The sequence below is a fragment of the Spea bombifrons genome, chromosome 5 (assembly GCF_027358695.1).
Source record: "Spea bombifrons isolate aSpeBom1 chromosome 5, aSpeBom1.2.pri, whole genome shotgun sequence".
Taxonomy (NCBI): domain Eukaryota; kingdom Metazoa; phylum Chordata; class Amphibia; order Anura; family Pelobatidae; genus Spea; species Spea bombifrons.
Genome location: NC_071091.1, coordinates 99,544,418 through 99,570,010, shown reverse-complemented (window position 1 = coordinate 99,570,010; position 25,593 = coordinate 99,544,418). Strand labels below are relative to the sequence as shown.

Sequence of the window (25,593 nt, the reverse complement as noted above, 5' to 3'; positions counted from 1 at the left end):
AGCTTTATTTTAGATACATCAGGGAGACGGCATTTATCGGGCGTTGCTTTGCAGGATTTTGTTGATGTATTTGATGTATCCCTCAGGGAACGTCATCTTTCTCTTGCGAATTGGAGCCGCCTTCTTCTTTTCGTAAGCCGCGGTAACGCCCTGCAGGTCGCTTGATTGTCTCTTCTGCTTGTAAAATGAAGCGCGCCTCTTCCACTTACGCTTCATCTTCATAGCGAGAGCACCTGGAAGCAAACTCCAGCTTTTAGATGGATTGTGATGTCATGAGCTAAGGCTATTTTTTCCCCTTTGGATTTGAGAAATTTTTGCACTTTTCCTATCCTATTTTGAATCATCTCCCCTGCCTCATTTAGTTTAAGCACACAAATTATGTTTTGTATGACATCTTTTAAAACCATATATAGATAAACAATGATTAATATGATTTTTTTTCACAAAAAATTGGAATAAAAATAATAAGAAAAAAAAGTTTCACTTAGACAAGCTGATACTATTGCTATACTATTGCTATGTAGTGTAGATATGTGACTATATACCATTAAGTGACTTTTGTTATCATTGTGTGGTTGAAATTTGACCATGTACACTTTCTGAATTATTTCTGTTCTTACCTAAAATCTGTATCTTCACGAGGAAATGTCTTCCTAAAACTCCCACCCCAATCCAACGATGAAAAGAAAAGGGGGAGAATGAACCCTTTAGGGTAAACAAATTTGTGCAAATGCACAAAGACTGCAGATCATCCAATAATAGTGATCAAACAGCAAAAAAATCAAATGTATTTTAATAAATGGGTTAGAGTTCGCTACAGTATGTCTGTCTGCCTCTGCGCCTTACAACCAGAGTGATGCACAGAACACCGACGGGCATTGTGATGCACACAACGCTGACATCGGGCATTGTTTACTGCTGTTGCCCTTGACAACGTGCATGTGATTGGCTCCTCCAGGAGCCAAATGCACCTATTGGCTGTTCCCATTTGCCACTGGGCATCTATAATTGTGTTTTTTGTTGGCCTTTTTATGGAAGTAAATAAAACAGACCGAATCTTAACTCCTCGGCATCCATGTGCACTGGATAAAGAGGACAGGCTCTGCCACACCGACACCCAAACACGCGCACCAGCACAGGCTCTGCCACACTGACAGCCAGACACACCGAGGCATGTTTTGATGGGCTACAACAATAAAATACATTTTTTCCACACTGCTTTTTGTTGCTTCCCCTTCTGTGTCTTTGTCCCCTTGTGTATCACCCCCAGCCAGCCCCACATTTTGTAGTTATGCCACCATGCCCCCCCCTTGGTATCATGCGAGACCTTAGAGCTACTGATACCCCTTTAAATATGGGTGACCCATAATCAGTCCACATCTGTCATCACCCCAGTCCGATTAATTTCATGTGGCATAAAGCATACGGCAGGACATTTATGAGAAGAAAGCATTGTTTGTAGGACAGACATTGCATTCCGTACAACTCCCAAAAGAAAAAAGGAAGTACAGGAAACATTGATATTATTAAATTGTTTTTTTGTTAATATTTTATTTACAACATGTAGAGTATAATTCGAAACAACCTATATAATAGGGAAAGTGACACTTTAGTCCTATAAATATAGGTCTAATTGAGTTAAACATCATTTTTCGGACTCTGTTGCGTACTACACTTGTACATTAAAAAAAACCTAAGACATAAATACATAATTTTCCGATGGAAAACACTATATTCTATCTTTTTCTCTACTTGGTGTTCTTATACCCCTTCAGAAGAAAGGTCTCTGTATCGTATAATTTATAGACCATTTATCACCAGTGCAGGACTAAGTTCCATTCTAAGTTGGAACTCTAGTTGTTTTTCAAACTTATACCACTCTAGATCCCCAGTCTTTCTCCACTCTCTAGCTATTATTTTTTTAGCCGCTAGACAGCTATGTATTGCCAACGCCAATTTTGATTGGGGCATAATAGGCCAAGCTATATGCAAGAGAACTGATGCCAGAGTTCTGGGTATGGAAATATTTGCAGCCCTCTTTAAAAAAAAATCTAGAACTTTATCCCAAAAGTTTACAAGATTTTTACAGCTCCACCAAGTGTGGAGATATGAACCATAGCATTCTCCACATCGCCAACAAACATTATTTGCATGTGGAAATACACGAGCTAATATGGCGGGAACATAATACCATCTGTTTATCGCTTTATAGTGTGTTTCTATTAGAGATAGATCATGTACCCACTTAATAGATTTCTCAAATGAAATAAACCATTCTACTTGTGTTATCGAGAGATTTAAATCGTTTTCCCAATTTACTTTGTTTAGGTTTATTGGTAAAGGAGTATCTTTTAGGGCTATACACCTAACACGCCTGGCGTATGTTTTTTTGATATAGGGATTTTGGAAAATGTTTAAATGTTCTTCTCTCTGTTTAAGACCCATCTTGTTCTTAAATAAGTACCATATTGGAATTATTATTTTCTCAAGAATTATATTCTTCCTTCTAATTGTCTTGATTGTCTCAACTGAATTAATTGACCATACAATGGAATTCAGATTTTTTGTCTGACATGACTCCGATTCTATTTTGTACCATCCTTCGTCTGAATAGACCTCTCATTGGGTCTTAGCGATTTGTAGTAGTAAACCGGCCTCTTGGTATTGCTTATCAGCGGGAAACCTGTCCCTCCCTTGGAGATTTTTGAAGCTAGGATATCCTTATTTCTCCTCGGTCTACTACCTTTCCAAACGAAGTTTTGAGAACTAGGTTGGAGCAACTAGGAGGAATAGGTAGTGGAATCATACGAAAAAGATAAATCCATCTAGGAAGGATATAAGACCTAAGGATATTGATGCGGCCCCACCATATAAATTGAAGTGATTTCCATTCTTTGAGAAGTTTATTAGTAACTTTTAAGAGATGTAAAAAATTATTTGCCATAATTGTATTAATTTTTTTAGGAATTATCATTCCAAGGTATGTATATTCACCATTAGCTTCTACTAACAGAAAGTTTTTTCGGATTGTATCCGCAGTCTGATAATCTATATTTATATAGTGAGCTACAGCCTTATGGTATTTAAATTGAATTATCACCCAGGGTCCTGACATGCCGTAGCTCGTTCTATTGGGCTGTGGCCTTAATATGGTTGCTTCGTAGTCGTGTTTAATAGTCCCGTGCTTTGCTGTGTCTTACACATTAACAGCACACTCCAGCCATCATATACACTGTAAATTGTCATGGTGCCCCTTTTGCAAATGCTTAGAATCCCCTCTTTCCCCCGCCAACCACATCTCCTGCTGTATGCGCCAATGTGATGTAATCATATCCAGTCAGCTCCAGCACTGGTTTGATGTAGATTTTTGGTGGGGTGTCTTACAATACCCCCCTACACATGTGCAAAAAAGTACCCCTGTTTATTTCAGCGGGTGGGCTTTCCTATAACTCTTTGGCTTTGGTAGGGGTGTCGTGCTGCCACCCTGGAGCTGCATCTTCTCCTAAAGGTGTAATTGTTCTTCCCTACACGTTCATCAATGCATATTAAGATACCTTCAAAGAGTAATTTTGTACAAAAAACGAAAATATCTCATAACAAGATGGTATTATTTGTCAATAAGAAATATGACAGCACTAGTTATAAAAAAAAAAATATATAAAACTGGGACCCTCCTAGCAATTAGGAGAGACTCTGCCACGGATAACTTTAAATGTTGCGTGAAGCCCGTCTCGCACCGTGAAGCGGTGTAAAGCTCTGAGGGTCTCCCAGTGCGGGGAGTGACCTGAGCGTAATCTGTTCCACTCCTATTTTATTGTCAATATTTTTGTATTTTGGCTAATATACTATCTGCATGACATCATACATTGAGCGAAGGTGTCATTGCTCTATGTTAACCCCAGTCTGTCCACACAGGTATGTGCAGTCGTGGGTTAAAATAAAACTACAGAAAAAGTTCTTTTTAATCTAACTTAGCTTTATTTTAGATACATCAGGGAGACGGCATTTATCGGGCGTTGCTTTGCAGGATTTTGTTGATGTATTTGATGTATCCCTCAGGGAACGTCATCTTTCTCTTGCGAATTGGAGCCGGCTTCTTCTTTTCATAATCCGCGGTAACGCCCTGCAGGTCGCTTGATTGTCTCTTCTGCTTGTAAAATGAAGCGCGCCTCTTCCACTTACGCTTCATCTTCATAGCGAGAGCACCTGGAAGCAAACTCCAGCTTTTAGATGGATTGTGATGTCATGAGCTAAGGCTATTTTTATCCCTTTTTTACACTTGGATTTGAGGGATTTTTGCACTTTTCAACCAACATCTCCCCCTACCTCATTTAGTTTAAGCACGCAAATCATATTTTGTATGACATCTTTTAAAACCATGCATAGATGTAGATAAATAATCATTAGCATGCTTTTTTTCATCAAAATTGGAAACAAACAAGAAAAAAATACATCTTTCGCTTACAAGCTGTTACTATATTGCTATATAGTGTAGATATTTGACTATATACCATGATATGTTGTGACTTTTGTTATCATTATGTGGTTAAAATTTGGCTATGTACACTTTTTGAATTATTTCTGTCCTTACCTAAAATCTCTATCTGCACGAGGAAATTTCTTTCTAAAACGTCCCACCCCAATCCAATGATGAAAAGAAAAAAGGGGGAGAATGAACCCTTTAGGGTAAACAAATTTGTGCAAATGCACAAAGACTGCAGATCATCCAATAATAGTGATCAAACAGCAAAATAAATCTAATGTATTTGAAATGGCATAGAGTTCGCTACAGTATGTCTGTCTGCCTCTCTGCCTTACAACCAGAGTGATGCACAGAACACCGACGGGCATTGTGAGGCACACAACACTGACATCGGGCATTGTTTACTGATGTCGCCCTTGACAACGTGCATGTGATTGGCTCCTCCAGCAGCCAAATGCACCTATTGGCTGTTCCCATTTGCCACTGGGCATCTAGAATTGTGTTTTTGGTGGCCTTTTTGTGGAAATAAATAAAATAGACCGAATCTTAACTCCTTGGCATCCATGTCTACTGGATAAAGAGGACAGGCTCTGCCACACAGACACCCAAACACACGCACCAGCACCAGCACAGGCTCTGCCACACTGACAGCCAGACACACCGAGGCATATCCTGATGGGCTACAACAATAAAAACATATCTTCCACACTGCTTTTTGTTGCTTCCCCCTTCTGTGTCTTTGTCCCCTTGTGTATCACCCCCAGCCAGCCACACATTTTGTAGTTATGCCACCCAGACCCCCCTCTTTGGTATCATGTGAGAGCTTAGAGCTACTGACACCCCTTTAAATATGGGTGACCCATAATCAGTCCACATCTATCATCACCCCACTCCCGTCAACTCTTTTTTTAAATATCATTTATGTACCTTTTCCCTGATCACCTGCCTCCTTCTCGCTCTGTGCGCTCCTCTAATTACTCCTCTACAGGGCCGGACTGGGCCACGGGGATAACGGGAAATTGCCATATTAAATTTATTTAAAAAAGTATTAAAGTAGCGCCAGCCGGCGGCATCAGCACCTAGCGGCCGTGTGCGACGGCCGCCTAATGATGGGAGCAGCGACAAAGTGAGGGGTGAAAGCTCCGCCCCCTTGCACGTGGGGGGAGCTTTTCACCGCTGCATGCTGATGCCGCTAGCCGACCGGCGCTACTTTAATACTTTTTTTTACTTGATATGGCAAGCCTATCCAGCTTGCCATATTAAATTTAAAAAAGTATTAAAGTAGCTCCGGCCGGCGGCATCAGCCCGCATCGGCCCGCATCGGCCCGCATCGGCCGTTTGGATTAGATTTCCAGCAATCTGATGGCCGCCTAGTGATGATGAGACTGAGAGCAGGGTGAGGGGTGAAAGCTCCGCCCCCTCGCACTCAGACTGCTGGAGCACCGGATGTCGTGTCCCTGACATCCTGTTAGCAAAGAAAACGGCGGCCTGCAGCTACCAGAGGACGGAGGTCAAGATGAAAAAGCTCCAAAGTGGAAGAAGTAGAAGGTTAGTAAACAAATTTATTTTTTGTACAAACTGTATAATATTTTTTTGCATTTGTTAAAAACAAAACAAATCGGCATTTGTGTGTATGTAAGTGTGTCCGTGGGGGCATAATGCTTTTTTTTTTTTTTTAATTAATTATTTTTAAATGATTAAACAAAAAAAGAAATCTGTGTCTGTATGTTTTCACAAGTTCAGCTCCCCAGTGTCACCGCTGTCCCTAATCAGCCCTTCCAGTGAATTAATATTTGAGAGTGTATGGGCCCACTTTAAGGTATGATTCTTGTAGGATACTCATATTAGCCTTCACAATTTCCCTGCTGCTGTGTACTATACTTCCCATAATCCCCAGCCAGTATCATGGGGGACATTTAACTGACTGAGCATCAGGGGGTCATTAGGTTTTGCTTTTTTTACCATCCTTTGTTGCTATTATATTTAATAATGTTAAACTGTGTTGTTAACTTATGTTATATGGGGGGCATAAGGCTTTTCTGGAGGCAGAGTGCCCCATGAAATGCCTTTTAACCCCCTATTTGCCACTCTGCTTCCAGAAATGCCTGATACCCCCCTATATGCCACTCTGTCTCATGATATGCCTTTTAACCTCTTATATGCCCGAGTGGCATATAGGGGTATACGGCATTTCTGGAGGCAGAGTGACATATAGGGGGTCAAAAGGCATTTCTGGAGGCAAAGTGGCATATAGGGGGTTAAAAGGCATATCAAGGGGCAGAGGGGCATAATATAGGGGAGCATAAGGCTTTTCTGGAGGCAGAGTGCCCCATGATATGCCTTTTAACCCCCTATATGCCACTCTGCCCAATAATATGCCTTTTAACTCCCTATATGGCAGAGTGGCATATAGGGGGTATAAAGCGTTTCTGGAGGCAGAGTGGCATATAGGGGGTTAGAGGGCAAATCATGGGACAGAGTGGCATATAGGAGGGTATAAGGCATATCACGGGACAGAGTGGCAAGCCTGGGGGCAGATGTGCATAACTTGGGGTGGGGGGGGTAGGTTGGCAAATAAAAGGAAATAAAAACCAAAAATATCTCAATCATAGCTTTTATTAAATATGAAAAAATAGTTTACATGAATTAATAAAGAAATACGTTTCTTGCAAGAATATCGTGAAGAATAATGTGATCACTGTTTTGTTCCACTGAATAAAATGTAACTTTTTCATCTAAACACGTTTGCAGTAGCAAATGTTTTGATTCCATTATGTCTAATGTATTTCATTTATTAGGGCCTTTTAATACTTTTGCTTTCTGGCATTTTAATACAAATAATGAGATAAAAAGAATGTTTCATAGTTATTTGTATGGCAAATAGTGTGACTCGGGTGTGTATAAGGGGTGCGTGTGGGTATAAGAACTCGACCGCGCGATAAACTATATGGGGCTCCTCTACAAATGTTTCCAGGGCTGCTTTTCACTGAGGCATTAGGCGACACGGTGTCCACAAGCCGACCTCTTTTCCGTTAGATTGCGGTTGTATCGGGCGTTTTGAATCTGGCAGTTTTCATGCTCCAGCGGCCCCTTCTATTTAATAGTCCCGTGCTTTGCGTTCCTATTATCATGGTATGATTTTACTAGGAGTGCTGTGTCTTACACATTAACGGCACACTCCAGCCATCATATACACTTTAAATTGTCATGGTGCCCCTTTTGCAAATGCATAGAATCCCCTCTTTCCCCCACCAACCACATCTCCTGCTGTATGCGCTAATGTCATATAATCTTATCCAGTCAGCTCCAGCACTGGTTTGATGTAGGTTTTTGGTGGGATGTCTTCCAATCTGTTCCACTCCTATTTTATTGTCAATATTTTTGTATTTTGGATAATATACTATCTGCATGACATCATATATTGAGCGAAGGTGTCATCGCTCTATGTTAACCCCAGTCTGTCCAAACAGGTATGTGCAGTCGTAGGTTAAAAGAAAACTACCGAAAAAGTTATTTTTAATCTAACTTAGCTTTATTTTAGATACATCAGGGAGACGGCATTTATCGGGCGTTGCTTTGCAGGATTTTGTTGATGTATTTGATGTATCCCTCAGGGAACGTCATCTTTCTCTTTCGAATTGGAGCCGCCTTCTTCTTTCCGTAAGCCGCGGTAACGCCCTGCAGGTCGCTTGATTGTCTCTTCTGCTTGTAAAATGAAGCGCGCCTCTTCCACTTACGCTTCATCTTCATAGCGAGAGCACCTGGAAGCAAACTCCAGCTTTTAGATGGATTGTGATGTCATGAGCTAAGGCTGTTTTTTCCCCTATTTTACACTTATGGATTTGAGGGATTTTTGCACTTTTCCTATCTTATTTTCAAACAACATCTCCCCCCTGCCTCATTTGGTTTAAGCACGCAAATTACGTTTTGTATGATATTTTTTAAAACCATGCATAGATATAGATAAACAATCATTAGCATGCTTTTTTCACCAAAATTGGAAACAAACAAGAAAAAAATACATCTTTCACTTACAAGCTGATGCTATATTGCTATATAGTGTAGATATTTGACTATATACCATGATATGTTGTGATTTGTGTTATCATTATGTGGTTAAAATTTGACCATGTACACTTTCCGAATTATTTCTGTTCTTACCTAAAATCTGTATCTAAACGAGGAAATTTCTTTCTAAACGTTCCAACCCAATTCAATGATGAAAAGAAAAAGGGGGAGAATGAACCCTTTAGGGTAAACAAATTTGTGCAAATGCACAAAGACTGCAGATCATCCAATAATAGTGATCAAACAGCAAAATAAAACTAATGTATTTTAAGAAATGGCTTAGAGTTCGCTACAGTATGTCTGTCTGCCTCTCTGCCTTACAACCAGAGTGATGCACAGAACACCGACGAGGGCATTGTGATGCACACAAAGCTGACATCGGGCATTGTTTACTGATGTCGCCCTTGACAACGTGCATGTGATTGGCTCCTCCAGCAGCCAAATGCACCTATTGGCTGTTCCCATTTGCCACTGGGCATCTAGAATTGTGTTTTTTGTTGGCCTTTTTTGTGGAAATAAATAGATTGAATCTTAACTCCTCGGCATCCATGTGTACTGGACAAAGAGGACAGGCTCTGCCACACCGACACCCAAACACACGCACCAGCACAGGCTCTGCCACACTGACAGCCAGACACACCGAGGCATATCCTGATGGGCTACAACAATAAAAGAGTATTTTCCACACTGCTTTTTGTTGCTTCCCCCTTCTGTGTCTTTGTCCCTTTGTGTATCACCCCCAGCCAGCCACACATTTTGTAGTTAAGCCACCCACCCCCCCTTTGGTATCATGCGAGAGCTTAGAGCTACTGATACCCCTTAATAGTTGTGTAGATGATGGTGTGATATAGGTTTTTGGTGGGATGTCTTCCAATACCCCCTTGCACATGTGCAAAAAGTGCCCCTGTTTATTTCAGCGGGTGGGCTTTCCTATAACTCTTTGGCTTTGGTAGAGGTGTCGTGCTGCCACCCCGGAGCTGCATCTTCTCTTAAAGGTGTAATTGTTCTTCCCTACACATTTAATGAATGCATATTAAGATACCTTCAAAGAGTAAATTTTTACAAACAATTTCAAATATCTCACAGCAAGATGGTATTATTTGTCTACAAGAAATACCAGAGCACTAGTTACTAAATTTTAAGATGTCACGTAAATTATGATACAAAAATTTAACTCGACAGCATGACATTTTAACCTCCAGGTATTTCGTTTTTAATGTGTTGTTGAAGTTTCAGAATTCATATCAAGTATAATACATGTTGACTATAACGGCAACCATCAAAACAGCAGATCTTTCTGAACGTGCGCAGCACTCTCTGATTTTATCGCTCGTATAATTCCCTTGACACCTTCTGTATGTCAATATATCTGTGTGCCCTTTAAGAGGATCTGTGTTTGCTGGGATAATATAATTTCCAAAAGTCTGTCTTTGAAAGTCTTTGTTCGATGAATATTTATTTCGCTCCTCGTGCTCTCTTGCCCGGATTCCACCGTTCGCCTTGTGACAATCGTGTTAAGCAGAACAATTTGTTGCAAACTTTCTGCAAATATTACAAACCCTTGACGGTTTTGTTTGAATTTCTTGTGCTTCGTGAACACTTCAAAGCTCTTATTAATTCAGGGATTTTTTTTTTTGCTGTATTTGTAATGCACATGTCCTTGAATACGTTTCGTGTTATTCCATTGCAGATGTAATGTCATCGCTAAGCCGATTTATGACTCCATACGTTCAAGCGAATTTCGCAATCCTAACATTGTGTGTACTTTAATACCGATGAGAGGGATTGTGGAATCTTCACGTCTTCCGTTGCTATATTATATGCTAGAATTTATTCCGGTTGCCCTAGTTAGATTGTATCAGTGTCCACATTTGTAGATGTTATTTAATATCAACATGGATGTTGAATGCGGACAGTCAACATACGCCTACCCGTGTCAATATGTTCTTGTGCCACAAATAATACCTCAAATTGAATCTATATTTAATTTCCGCGATATAATACTGTCATAAAGGATCTGTAAATATTCTTATGTTGGTTCTTAAGTACTTTAATCCTGTGATAGGATTGCATTTTCAACAGCGTGGGTGAGTGGACAACCATGATATGAATCTTGGAGGAAATGGCTGGATTTTCTGAAATGCTTGGATTGAGATTCACACAAATAAGCAGCAGCGTTTTTCCTGAAATAAAACATTTACTTCAAATGTGTAGGCTGTTGTAAGAACGGGGTGTAGGGGCATTGGGTTTAAGAGATCCTGTTGGAGAGGAGATGGTAAGGTAGACTGGCTACTCATAGTTTTTCTCCTGTTCTTCTGGCCAACTCGTATTGATGTAAAGGAATGGCAACTGTCAGTGGCTTATCCTAGGCAAGGCCGACTAAGCCCAGGGCTGCAAGTCCCCTATCACAAAACTGCGGAGGGGGGACAGATTGCACAATGGGCCAGATACTATCTATCTATTATGATATGGAGGCTGTGCCTCCACAGACTGCATTCAAAAGGCATAAAGCGCAAAGATATGACATAATATCCCGACGCTCGATATCTTACAGATGCTATGTACCTTTTAATGCGTTCCACAGAAGGGGGAGGCTATAGGTAAATATATCATTGGCATCTGTGTTTTCATTTTTATACCATACCTGTCTTTCTTTTTTAAAGCGCCATCGAAAAGTTTAGCTCCAGTAGCATCTCCTCAAATACAAAAGTATTATTAAAATAGACATTTAATGCAAGCATTCTTACCCAACAACCCTTCCGGATGTTACGCCTATTAGCTTTATTATTTTAAGTACCAACAATATCCTAGTCCTGGTTTCGCCTGCCGATGAATTACCTGTTTCTACTACACTTGACAGTGAACATAAATCTGCTTGTGATCAGCAGCAAGCTTTTTCTTTCCATGTGTTAGATTTACGTGTATGTGACATCACATGCTTTACATGATGCTTTCAATAAATTATTTTTCTGTATTTCTGTTTGCCTTTAATGGGGGGGGGTACATTTACACTGATCTTTACTGCAGTATTTTTTTTGCTGTTTTTTTTTTTGGCCTTTATTGTTTTTTTGAGGAGTTTAGGTTATGTAAAGGTTAGGTATGCAATTTATTATTAAAAAAAATATATATTTGAGTTTTTCTCAATTTATGATGATACTTTTGTACCAAATGATGAGTCAGATATATAAAGAGGGTTTCTAAAGTTAGACCTTTTTGTCATGAAAAAAAAGTGGATAATGAAAATGGCAACATTAATGATAAAAAGGTAATTACTGGAAAAAAATGGTAATTTTGTGGAGGAAATATCTTCAAAACCCTTAGTTAAAAAGGGATTAGAGATACAGCGAGTCAATTAACCAATCAATCAGTTATAAAGAATTCCATTATTAATTATTTAGCTCATAACCACAAACCTTTTTTAAAAAATGTGTATTAATAGCAATCTTTTGTGTAAATGCAGTTTCTTTTTCTTTTGTTCTTATCTATACAGAAGATACACAAATCTAATAAATTATTATTTATATAGTTTTTTTTTTATTGTATTGTCCCTGCCATTCTTCCATATGCTCCAAAAAATTCAATATAAATTGACCCAAACAAAACAACTTACACTCATTTATTTCTTTTCATAAAATGTACCAACTTCATTACTATATCTACAATATTATATTTAATAGAGCAGCAGGAAGACATATAGTATAATTTTGCTGTCGCATATTGAAAGCCATTTGAAAGCTTTCTTTTCTCTTCTTTCTCGTCTTCTTCTTTTTCCTTTTTTTTTTTTTTTTCCTCCTTTCTTGTTATTTCTTGATTGACGTATCAATAGACAGTGGTCAGCTGTAATAGAATACTCTGTCAATGCAAGGATTCCAAAATGTCAAATTCTGTTCATTTTTATGACAGGAGCACCAATGCTATCCTACAAGAATGGGGAATATTTACATAAATAGCGTGGTGGAAGCTCAAACGTGTCTATTTTTCACATCTGATTACAATAAAAATAGGACGTAGTATTGTTATTTCTACTTTGGAAATTAGAGCTGAGTCATCAAAAATGTTTTTTTTTTTTGTTTTTTTTTAAATGAATAAAACAATAGAATTGATAAATTATTCCACAAAGATATTAATCATCAGTTCTTTCATATGGAGTTAGCGGTGGATTTTTTTTTTTTAATCTTTCCCTTGCAAGGATCATTCTGTGATCCAGTATTTCCGATATCACATATCAGACAGAGGAAAAGAAATGAAACGTTGTAGACTTTGTACTGTAACATGATTTGCTATTCAAAGATGATTTCGCTCTCTTCAAAACACCAGCATAGGTGCTATGGGAATCTATGAACTCTTTGTCTTTGCAGATACCAGACAGTAAAACAATGTAGATATAGATTTACAGTACTTTGATAAGAAAAAAAATTATTTTATCCTTTTTTGATGCTACAAGTGTGCTACAAAAATGGCAAACTCTTTAAAAAACATATATATAGAAACATTGAATTTGGCAAGAACCGTTCTGCTCTATTCTGCCCATTATTTTATTTTTCTTATGATGTAAGGCCTCAGATCTTAACCAGTTCTTGGTCTCGTCTAAGATTCAGGATAGCTTTATTCATATCCCATATACATTTAAATGTCCTTACTGTATTAGCCTCTACCACTTCTACCAGGAGGCTGCTCCATGTATCCACCACACTCTAAGTAAAATAAGACTTCCTTGCATACACCTAAGCCTCTAGTTTTACATTATGGCCTTTTGTTCTAACATTTCTCCTCCTGTACTCTGCTAAATCCCTTTATGCCTTTAAATTATTTTATCACCCCCCCCTCTTCTGTTCCAAGCTATATTATACAAAGTATCGTGGAAGAAGGAAATGCGGGGGCTTTCCCCCCCCCTAGCAATAAGTAGGGCAAGAAAAGGAACTACCCCACAGTCATAGTAAATCAGGTGTCATGGGACCCCAGTTCTTTTATATTGTTATTCTGATCTTCTTGACCTCACCTTAGGTCTTGAGTAGTCTTGAGAAATTTAAACAAAGAACACATTTTCTTGTAGGGCATTTACAAGTAAATAAAAGTAAATCATGCAAACAGAATAATATCAAATCGGGGAAAAAAAAAACACTACTGCTGATGCCCAAAGCATATATAAATAAATATATATATATATATATATATAATATTATTATTATTATTAAAATATCTTCTAATTTATTCTGCAGTTTTGATCAGTGATGTAAAATGCAGATAAAATTAAATAGGTTCTTTGAAGCTAAAAAATAATAAGCCTATTTAAAATGTCGTTTTGTATTACTTGTGTTATTAGCGTGTGTTGGCACACTATACAATTTCAGCCACATAACGTTCTGTTTTGTATTACTTCATGGTGCATTTAAATATTACCCTTTTATGAGTACATTTCCTTCCGTAGAGGTTCCATAAAGTGTTTATTCTCCTGCTGAAGATGGCTTTGCCTTGCACCGTGAGAAATGAACATTCAAGGCACACAGCATATAATTAAACTCCAGACCTAGCGCTGTGAACTTGAATTACATGTAGACATTTGTACAAAGAAAGTGATCTGTACTGACCTTTGCAGCACTTTGAAACTGAAATTAATTATTCGTGTTCAACAAAAGAACTCTCATGCCTCATAGTACATATTGTTCATTTTTTTTCCCTTTTTTATGATAAAAATAATTATTGTATATTAAGAACCCATTAAAGTAAAAATAAATTGTAAATGCACAATAAGATGGGATTACTTGAATGAATATAGTTATAAAAGACTGGCACCTTTTGGACTGGGGGTCAACTAGAGCCAAGGGAGCCATCCCTCTTGCACTCTATGCCAGCGAATGCCCCTCCACGCCTAATCTATATCACCCACACTCACTGCATCGGTTTGAGGTTCCACTCTTAGGCTTAGGCCACCAGCCTGCTCTCCACTGCTGATAATACTAGCGATCCACTCTTTAAGGACACATAGCGGTGAGGTTGAATTATGGAGGCTGTGCCAACTCAGCACTGTCCCCTAGAGTGTTAAATCAAGGATCTCTCCAACCAGCTCATGGTTGGAGAAATCATTGATTTCATCGTCCCAATCAGCAGTGGCGGTACAGAGAGCTTGATCACCCAAAAGGGCGATTGGCTCCTTGTTATGCAGAAGAGGAGCTGCTCCCCCCCGTAGACATAGTTGGCCGAGGCTGCCCTTGACTGCTGTTCTGTTTGGTGGAAGCCACTGCCCTACTAGTGTGTGGTGGGATAACGATGCTCACGCGGTGTTACGGGGTCAGTCTTATCTAAAATGATTTGACCAAGGGGCCTGCCTTTTTTGGGATGAAAGGATCAGTTTTATGGATAAATCCTAATCTTTACATTCCTGTGAGTAGATGTTGATGGATCTCACTGAGTTAGTTTTTCTGGAACAAATGCAGACTGGTTATGGGTTATGTCCCAAGTACAGGGAAACTATAGAACCCCCCCCCCCGCCCAAACATTATTCACTGTATCACTTGTTACTTCGTTGAACAGAACACATTCTTGATTGGAATTAATTAATTGAGAAAATCAGCTCCCATGAAGCATCGTACATATTGTTGCTGATAAATCCACTGATTTCCCTCAGCACTGGGATCCTGAGTGTGTTCTGCTCAAGCGCTGAATTGCTACACTGAATCAAAGACACGTCTCTCTCTCTCTCTCTCTCTTTCTTTTTTGAATGTGTACATGATGACTAACCTAACAAGTGACATTTCCTCTTTACGGTGTCTGAAGAATTAAACTCTATTCAGAAGATATAATAAGAAGTGAAATGTTCGGGAGTATAAATTAGTATCGTGTTGGATTCAGTATTTTCATCTAGCCCTAAGGTATAACAATGGATATTCCAGATACTATTCTAATCGGAAATTAGCATGTGTCACTACGGCTTTGCAGAACATTTCAGAAGGCTACCAGGCATAGTATTATCTAATATCTATGTTACACGCAAATAACCTGAATCTATATGGGGAAAAAAATATATACAAAGATAGAGGAGCGCACAACCTAAAAAGCATAAAAGGCATACAAATCGCTGCTGCTAGAATAATAATGACCAATAAGCAAGAATCCAGGGTATACCAAGTAAATAACATAAAGTAAATAAATATTTTGCATTTGCTTTTTTTTCCCTCTTTCTGAACGTTAGAGGACACTTATACTGGATAGCTGTGGTTCCTATCCTTTGCTAGCTTTTTCCTCTCCTGTTTCTTAACTGGCACAGGCTTATACCGAATTTATTTCTCTATATTACTATGTTTTATTTAGCGCCATAAAATTCCGTAGCGCTGTACAATGGGTGTACAGGACATAACAAGTAGTATATAACATAACAAATTGACTTACAGAGACAACAGGTGAGGAGGGTCCGGCTCAAACAAGCTTACAGTCTAGATTTTTATAGTGTGCTGCCTCACATATCAAGCACACTGCAGACATGATCGGCCACTGGCGTGGCAGTAAGAGTAAGTACGCTCGCTATCGGCCACTGGCCCAATGGGCATTTTCCCAGAGTGCCAGATGGCCAGTCCGAGCCTGCCCATCACCACTTTAGAATCACAGCATAGCATTGTGCGAGACACTATAGCGTTCTGAGCCTGCCAGTGCCGGCAACATCTTAATAAAGAGCCTCATAAGTATATATAAGCATGCCAGTTAGTGGCATAAAGATTGGTATTGTTACTGTCTGGGAAATCTGCCAAAACAAATGTCCGACATATAGGACTTCCTAGAAATCACTGACTGGTCACAAAGCATTGTGCCTTCTGAATGAAGCTGGTGATTTCGCAATGCTTGTATAGCGAATCTGTCACTTATCCCTATTCTACGTTTTACAGTTCAATAAATAAATACAAGTAATTGTGTTTACATATTAAAATAAAAGCAATAGAAACACACCTTATGCGAAAAACCATGAGAGCATCTTCATTTTCTGTTCTGTGATCTGCCAGATTATTCCTCCCCTATGCCTGTCCAACTCCTCCACATACATAAATAAAAATAAATTTTAAAAAAGAATTGATGCATGTGGCAGATGAAATAGATGTGACAGATGTGACGCACAGCTTACTTTACATTATGAGTAGGTTATCCATCTTAATTTTAACTGTTCTGTATGCTTCTCCTCTATATTTTATCTAGGAGACAATGTGCCCAGCCCCGTGGCGCATACTATTTCAAAATATAAATGTAAACAATAATTAAAGTATTATTTTTAATTGGTGCCCTCCATTCTTCGCATTCAGCATCATGGAAGGGGCCCTCCAAAAAAAAATAGACAATGAAAACATATGAGGAACTGCCACAAAATAAAATAAAATACCTGCAGCAGATTGGAAAATGGCTGCTGGCACCTAGTGGCTGATAGAGGAACTGCACTCTGTTAATTATATAGGTGTATAGAAAATGTCCTTTTGTTTGAAACCCACACTTTTTGGTTAAGTATTAAGTAAATCCTCAATTAAATTTTTTTAACCAACCCTGTTTCGTTCACTGTGTATAGAATGCATAGAAGTTGGTGATTTACGCTGTATATAAAACCTTGTTGTTTGGAAGCTTTTTTAAGTACTACATAACAGTTAATTTAGACAGTGGACTTAAATTGGTAGCTCAAAAAGCTAAGGATTTAGTGCTGGTTAAGATGAGCGTTTCTTTGCACATCGTGAGATAGAAATGTGATGCCATTTTACCCCTTAGGGATTTTTTTTGCAATTGAAGCAGCTTATGTGTCCGTAATTTATTCAAGGGCAATTCCATTCTGCACAAGTATAGGATTTACTTTTGCTGCTATAAAAAAAAGCAAATCCTTCATTTTATATTATTTAGATGTAATGTAAGAAAGTTTTACTGTACTAAGAGGGCGGCAGATCAATGTGACATGCATGGGGTAGGCATAAAGCTATGCGAATCTAAGCCAAGACCAAAGACTAAATAAGGTCTTTATATCAGGAAAAATGGGTCTCATCTGCAGTTATCTGGTTTCTTTGTTTTTATAGCCCTTTGAATCCTAATAGGGTTTAGTTACTAGGTTCAAAAATATAAAAAATAATATATTTTATTTTTTATGATATTAAGGAGTCCTGCCGGTACAGCTGTTGGCTGCGCAGTCCCACTCTGGTGTACACTGCACCCTTACCATCAATGCCGATCCATAGTTTTCAAGGTCATATAAATAGTAATAAATTACTGGAGGGTAACATAACATTCTGATTTAAAAGTTTATTACAGAATCCAGTTCCAGGAAACACATTTATTGGATACAAAGCAGATCATGGTACTTGAATTTTGTATAAATGTATAGTAATAGGTCTGCAATTAAATGGGCAGATAACTCCGAGGCAGATGTTCCCACGGCCAAGCTTATTTGATGCATTTTCAGAAAAAGGTATTATTCGCAGAGAGGCATTAAGAGTAGTTTTAATAGTAAAGCGAAGGTTAATGGGTTAAATCTTTTATGCCGAATACCCATGCACTACAAGGCACTACATCATGCAAAGTGCTGTTATGTGAACAAGTGGATTTTATTCAAGGGCAAAGTTAAAAAAAAAGTTAAAAAAAAAAAGTTTTTTTTTTCTGTATATATTTCGTTATAACCTCAGTGATTTTAACTAAGGCTCTTTTTATTTAAAAAAAAAAAAAAACGGATTAATAAATGGATTTACGTGCAAAGAAGACGCACAACTATTTCCATATTATAGATGAGATTTAGCACTTAAATCTGGGCTTTTATAAAAAGTGGGTTAAAATAACAACATATGGGAAAAAAAATAACTTATGAAAAAATGCATTATCAAGTTGGCCGTTCATGAAGTACCAGACAAAAATGGACAGAATACCAATTGCCTTAACATAAACATGGGCATATAATCAAATGTGTTTGTGTTTATGTGTCTGTGACAAGATGGAAGTGATACGGATTGTAATCCAAAAATATCTTCACCCAGATCTACATAAACCCAGGAAGATCCTTCTAGATCAATGTAGAACTTGTTGCCCCTTTTCTCTTTAAGGATCAGGCAATGGGTCATTTTGGGACCCTTTTTATACACATATATAATGCGCATTTATTATTTATGTTTCATTTATATTTTATTCCAGAAATATGGTTCTTAACTTTTAATATTTGAAAGTAGCAGGAAAATTCGAAATGATGGCTGCTACTTGTTATAGCGCAAGCAAAATGTAAACATGGGTCAATATGAATTGTGCAAACAATAACATAGGTTCGAATAACAAGCAATCGTGATGCTAAATAGTGATGTCTCAATTATAACAAACAGAACGTTCAGATTCAGAAGTTGGATGTCAGCATTCGACGTCTGATCGCTGCTGGCTCTTGGCATTTGTGTGGTTCAACCCCTTAAGGACCGGGCTCGTTTTTTCTTTTTGTACCCTATGGGACCAAGGCTGTTTTAATACTCTTGTGGTGCTTGTGTTCAGCTGTAATTTTCTCCTCACCCATTTAGTGTACCCACATAAAAAAACATGGTGAAAAAATTGAAAAAAAAACACGTTTTATGTTTTTTTATTTGAAAAATCTTTTACTCACCTAAAAAAGCAAGTAAAAAAACTAGCTAAATAGATTCTACTACTTGTCCTGAGTTTAGAAATACCCAATGTTTTTATGTTTTTTTGCTGTTTTTTGTAAGTTATAGGGCAATAAGTACAAGCAGCGTTTTATGATTTCCAAACCTTTTTTAACAAATCTGCTCAGTCTGCCTCCATCTCCTCTTTGGAACATCTTTGAAGCCAGTTAACTCAATTTAAACCATTCAAACTATATATTTTTGAAAACTAGACACCCCAGGGTATTCCAAAAGCTGTTATTTTAACCCTTTCCATGCAAAAGTTATACAACCACACTTTGTCAAACTTTGTAATAGTAATTTTTTTTATTTTTTTTCACACAAATTGTACTTTAGTTATAGATATACAGGTGCTGGTATATGTCACTGTCAAACAACACCCCAATATGTGTTCAGGAACATCTCCTGAGTACAGCGATACCCCACATGCATGGGTTTGTCGGGTTGTTTGAGATTTAAAATGCCACATTTGGGAAGTGCGCTTTTTTTCTCCATTTTGGTCAGTCTGTACCTATTCCCTATCTTTGAGCTCGGCCACTCCAATTTCCCCATCAGCCATTTTTTTTTTATATTAGACACCCCTTGGGTATTTGAAGTGCTTTTATTTTAACTCTTTGTTGAGATTTTTGAGAAATTTTAGCAATTGCTCAAAATAATAAACTTTATTTTTTTATTTTATTTTTTTAATACTTTTTTAATATTTTTTTTACACATTTTGCTGGTACTGGGTGGTTCATCTAGTGACATCACTGCATAATTATTTTTAAATGTTAGCACATTTTTTTTTTCCTTTTTTTTTTAGAAAGCTGGGCTCCATTGACTTGCATGGTTGAATGCAGTACCTGTATTCAACCTGCAAGTGGAGCCAGAGTTCTCTAGAGGGTCTGGAGACCATCTAGCGAACTCTTTCATCTTTATTGTTTTTTTTTCCCGGGCCGCCGCCATCTTGCTGATGGCGAAGATCACCGGCAGCTGCGGCTGTGACCGCTCTCCGGAGCGGTCACAGTCCATCCTCAGGTAAGTGTTTGGTGTCGCTGGATGCCTCCTGATCGAGGCATTCCAGCGACACCATTTAAGATTAGGAGGCGATCATTGATCGCCTCCTAAACGCTTTTAAAACGGGCGTCTGCCGCCATACAATGTATGGTGGCTGTTGACGCCCCGGGGAGGGGCCAGACATGGCCCCCGATGTCGATCTCTGCCTTGCTGTAATGCCTCGACATCGAGGCATTACAGCAACGCCGTTTAAGCGAAGAAAGTGATTGTTGATCACTTTCTAAGCTTATTTAGTTTTGTGACGGTTCAGGACCGTCAAAGGTCGTTAAGGGGTTAAGAGAAAAATGTACTGAGATTAACTATTTGGGTGGTGTTTCCGATAACTTTAGGTGACAAACGTTTATTATTGGTGTCTTGTAGTTTCCTTGCAGCCACCTGGCAACCCTAGTGTTGTGGAACATTAACAATCAGCAAATACTTTTTTGGTTTCTGAACAACAGTGTGACTGTAGAAAAATACAAAAATATATATTTAAAAAATATATAAAAAAACATTAACAAAAAATATAAAAAAAAAATATATAAAATGTTTGAGAATTTACTACAATGTAAAAAAAAGAATATTTAGAATGCAATATTGCGCTACAATGACTTGTAATCTGAAATCACTCAGACTGGGCAATTTTCTCCTGTAAGAAGGGATAAGCAGGCCCTGTACAATGTATAAATCAATACAATAATACTCAAGATGTTTCATTATGCAGTATACAGGGCCAGCTCAGACCACACTGCAGAAGAATTTGGTAAAATTGATGCCTTTAATATTCATGATACTTCAGTTAGCCAATCATCTTTATCAAATATGTGCGGTTAACACGGTGCAGCTCTATATCCTGTAATAGAAGGTAACAAAAGTTGGCCCTTCATGATGTATAGTGAAGTTGGTGGGTTGACACTGCAACTTTTCCACAAACGTTCCCGCTGGCTGCTGCTTTAGTAAATAGCCCCATAGTCATTATCTCCATTATCTACAGAAAGTTTCAATCTAAAACTAAAACTTGCAAACAAATTAATGTTGAAATTGTGTCTCCATTTATTTACAATTAAAACTTTTAGACACTTATTATGTACAGCATCCAGCCGCATTTATAAGCCTAAAAAAAGAATTTATGCTTAGTCTTAGAAAAATCTCCATTACTTAGACGTCTGACGATGTCCTAAAATATATATAGTTTTTCCTATTGAATGGATTTATTTTCTAATAGCTTAAAGCCTGTACCCTAGTAACCTACACGTTTATATTACCTTAGCGGGAATGGCTGGCATAGGAAATTGGGTAATATTTATAGTGTCAGACTGTCAGCATTCCTGGAGCTATTGTACAATCTTCCTTTTTATGTCTTTTTTTCCTCTTTTTTTTTTCCTCCAACCAGCCAGAAGCAAGCTCCCAAATTTGCGACTAATACACAGATTTTTATTTCTGGTGTTTGACTTGCAATTAAAAAAAACTGCTGATGCAAACGGACATAACATATTAAAACTGGGCTGTAAAAATGTAAAACAAATCTTTTGGAAAGTCCATCAACTATGTGAGAAAAACCCACATTTTCGGTATTTTTTCTTATACGTTCTAAATGTCTATATAAAAAAAGGTGTATATACAAAATACCTTTTGCAAGTCAGTACAAAGTTCTAACAATCATGTATACAAGATACAGTCTGCTAGTACATTCCAACTCCTTTTGATTGAGTTTAATATGCAGTTATATGCCTTACTAGATAATAAAGCCTGTGGAAGTGCGGACACCGTGGACAGATGATTCTCACATATCAAAAATCAACATTTGGGGTATAAACTGTTTTTGTTGACGGTACCTAGAAACCCTGAGTAAGAGAATAAAGCTCTAGCTATATCTCTAGAAAAACTGATACAATTGTCCCGGACTAAATACGGGTCAGGACAAATATAATCCCGCCTTACTTAAAATCGGACCCTGATGAGGGGGTAGTAAAGTGCCGATACAGGGCGGGGGATGGTAAGTCTCTGGTACAGGAAAGTCTGGTATGAGGCAGCATGGGTATTCTGTGTGCTCAGGTACAGCTCCATTCATACAATGCCCCAACACAATGGTCGGACTCAGACCACTTCTTACTTGCTGTAAACGTAACCACTGGGGGTTCCATCTGTGTGCTCAACCATCCCCCAAAACCACACTCGCCTCAGGCCTGTGAATCCTCCCGCTCCTCTCTCTGGGACAACGGCAGTGATGGTGGGATTCCAGCCCCTTCTTGGCTCTGCCTCACGATAGCCCCCCCTTGTCTCTGTTACACATTATTCACTTAGTTACCCAAGTCTGCCCTTCCTATGTGCCATTGATCAATGGGCCAGTTACAAGGGAGATCTCTGATCTCCCCAACCAGCCCACTTACACTATGGAGGGCTGAGCCGAGTGTACTGTAAGGCATTAAGCACCAGCATACGACATCAGTGACCGCAGCCGCAAAAGGTAAATATACTGCAGAAGACAAGCGCCATGGTGCCCAGGAGGGTTGGGGTTAGTCTGTCAACTCATCACCATGCATGGTACTGAATGCGACACCCGACAAGTATTAGCAGCTGTGTTTCAGCAATGTGGAAGGGTGAAGTATTTAATAGGTTCTAAAATTGAAATAATTGCAATAAAAATTACACACAGAGCACAAAGCACATAACATTGTAACACAATTTGTTATTTTTGGATTACAGCTGAAGATGCGTGTGGCGGAACAGTAAGGGGATCCAGCGGAATTATTTCAAGTCCTGGGTTTCCGAATGAGTATCATAATAATGCAGACTGCACGTGGACGGTAGTTACAGAGCCCGGAGACACGATATCTCTTATTTTCACCGATTTCCAGATGGAGGAAAAATATGATTACTTAGAAGTCGAAGGAGCTGAACCACAAAAAATATGGTAAGATCACTGTTTGAAATGCATCCTAAAGAAACCAAATGTAGTAAAACTGCAAATGTAACCATGCCATGCATACCATACGCAATATGTATTGGAGGAGTTTTATAACCATGATGTTGCTTATACTCAAGTAGCATTTACCTTTAGAGACTCTGTAAATGCATTAAAGATGGTGTTTTCAAATAATATGACTGCAGACAGATATAATGACACACTAGCCATAAAGGAGCATGGAGGTGATTTGATTTGTAGTTCCTCACCAAGACGAGATCTATCTCTTGGACAAATCTCCTTAACCAATATGTGTTAGGTGGGTAAAGGTGATGGGAAACCCTTCCACCTAAAATTAAGGGGTAGTGGAAGCATTAATAAACACTCATCCACATATAATGTTTTAAATAATGACATTGTTCAATATCATGGCCTTTGGTTGTGTTGACTTGTTTGGCCAAATAACAATATCATCGCTGCATACGAGAAGGGGATCATTTACCCCATGAGCTTTCTATGTAAACGTTAGCTCTACCAATACATGGAGTTAACAATTTGTAACTTAAATTTTACTTTTGGTTAATAAGAATACACACAAAAAATAAATAAGTGCAACAGAACTCATTGTGAAAGCACTGTCTGGTGAAAGGCATCTAAGGGGCTCCTGAAGACATCTTCTGTTTAGGGAGGACTGAGGATGGATATTGAGAAACAATGTTTTAGGCATTCATGTGCAGTTCTGGAGGGTTGTTTGTTTATTGCGGAGTCTCAGAGTGTTGAGAGACACTCAGAAGGTTGAGTAAACATGAAGGTTCTAGATTCCTGCCTATAACAATGTAGATAGCTGTATTCTGGGATTGTTCTTATGTTTTTCTCTCCTGGATGCTTTTCAAGTGAGCTCTTGTATTGTTCTTAGAATAAGTTGACGTGCGCTAGAATGTGTTTGTCTTAGGAAAGCTCAATGCAAAGTTTATTTTCCTGTACGCAAAGAAATGTATTTCTAGATCGGGTTTGAAAAATCATGGTCTAAAAGGACCTGAAACATATAATCTTGTGCTTACTTATCTCTAGACCTTGCACATATATAATGTTAGGCTTTATGAACCAACACCTTATTAGCACAAAAATACCGTGAATAAAGATTTCAAGCTATCATATGACCTGAAATTACTTTCAAATAGCAAATTACTGAGGAAAACCATTTATAACTTTTATCAAAAAAAAAACTGTCGGTATCATTACTTGTACCACTTGTAGCAAGAGGCTCTTGCTTTCAAAGTTATTGGCCATTTCACATATAATATATATATATATATATATATATGTATAATCAATAGTTTTTTTTTTTTAAAAAAACCTAAAAATATTTTTTTTAAAATATGATAAATGCATAATGATAATGAAAATATTTTTTGTCCTTTATGATTTTTTAAAAAATGCAATTTTTTGCAAACGTTAGAAAATAACCTTTAATTGAATTTAGAAGCAATTTTGAAGGACCTCTTTCAGTTTGTCAAGTGATTATTTCCAAAAACATTGCGTTAATGTTAATAGTTCTGGGGATGAATTATTACTCAAAGCCTCAGACGTGTTTTGTAGCGCACATGGCTTGACCTTAATCAAATCAGCTGGATTGAAAAGTTGTACTTTCTGCAGTAGCTTAATTGCATCTTTGACCTCGATTACTGCGCAGCTTAACTCATGAAAACCACAGAACAAATCCATCAATACAATAGACCAAGGTAAATAAGTTCATAAAAGCAAACAAAACGAAAAATGTACCGACTATTGCCTATCATATTTCTCAAGATCAGATGAAGACAGTCTATTGAGCAACCACTGACATGTAAAATGTTGACCCTATTTAGAAATATACCTTGCGGCTTGTTTCTGTAACTTGGTTGAGTTAAAGACAAATTACATGTATATTCTATTTAGAAATATGATGTTTAGCAGATGGTAGTTAAGTATGTGCGCCGTTCATATATGATCTATGTTTTGGATTTGTTTCCTTATTCAGGAATATGTTCTGGAACTTGCAACCTAAACACTAACATATAATAATACTATTCTTCTCCAACCAAATGTCTCCAACATTCTCTTCAAATAATACAGTGACTTGTTCTTTTAACATTCCTGTTCTAATATATATCTATATATATATATATATATATATATATATATATATATATATATATATATATATATATATATATAGATATCTATCTATCTATCTATCTATCTATCTATCTATCTATCTATAGATAGATAGATATCTATATATATATATATATATAGATATCTATCTATCTATATATATATATATATATATATATAGATATATATATATATAGATATAATATGATTTAACAAATGAGTTAAAAATGATAATGGTATAGGTAGGGGTAAGCTAGTGACTGGCGTCTAGCTGGTGAGTTGACCTCATGCATAGCAGTGATCCGACCCTAAAGAAGTCT

At 37.8% G+C, this 25,593-nt stretch overlaps 1 protein-coding gene across 1 annotated transcript in view; it reads left to right on the top strand.

Moving 5' to 3' along the window:
* The window catches only part of CSMD3 (CUB and Sushi multiple domains 3), a 445,444-nt gene that overhangs the window by 118,714 nt on the left and 301,137 nt on the right, over window positions 1-25,593 (top strand). The window contains exon 5 of the mRNA XM_053466566.1: window positions 22,918-23,125. Coding sequence (XP_053322541.1) covers window positions 22,918-23,125 — 208 coding nt within the window. The remainder of the gene's footprint in view (window positions 1-22,917; window positions 23,126-25,593) is intronic.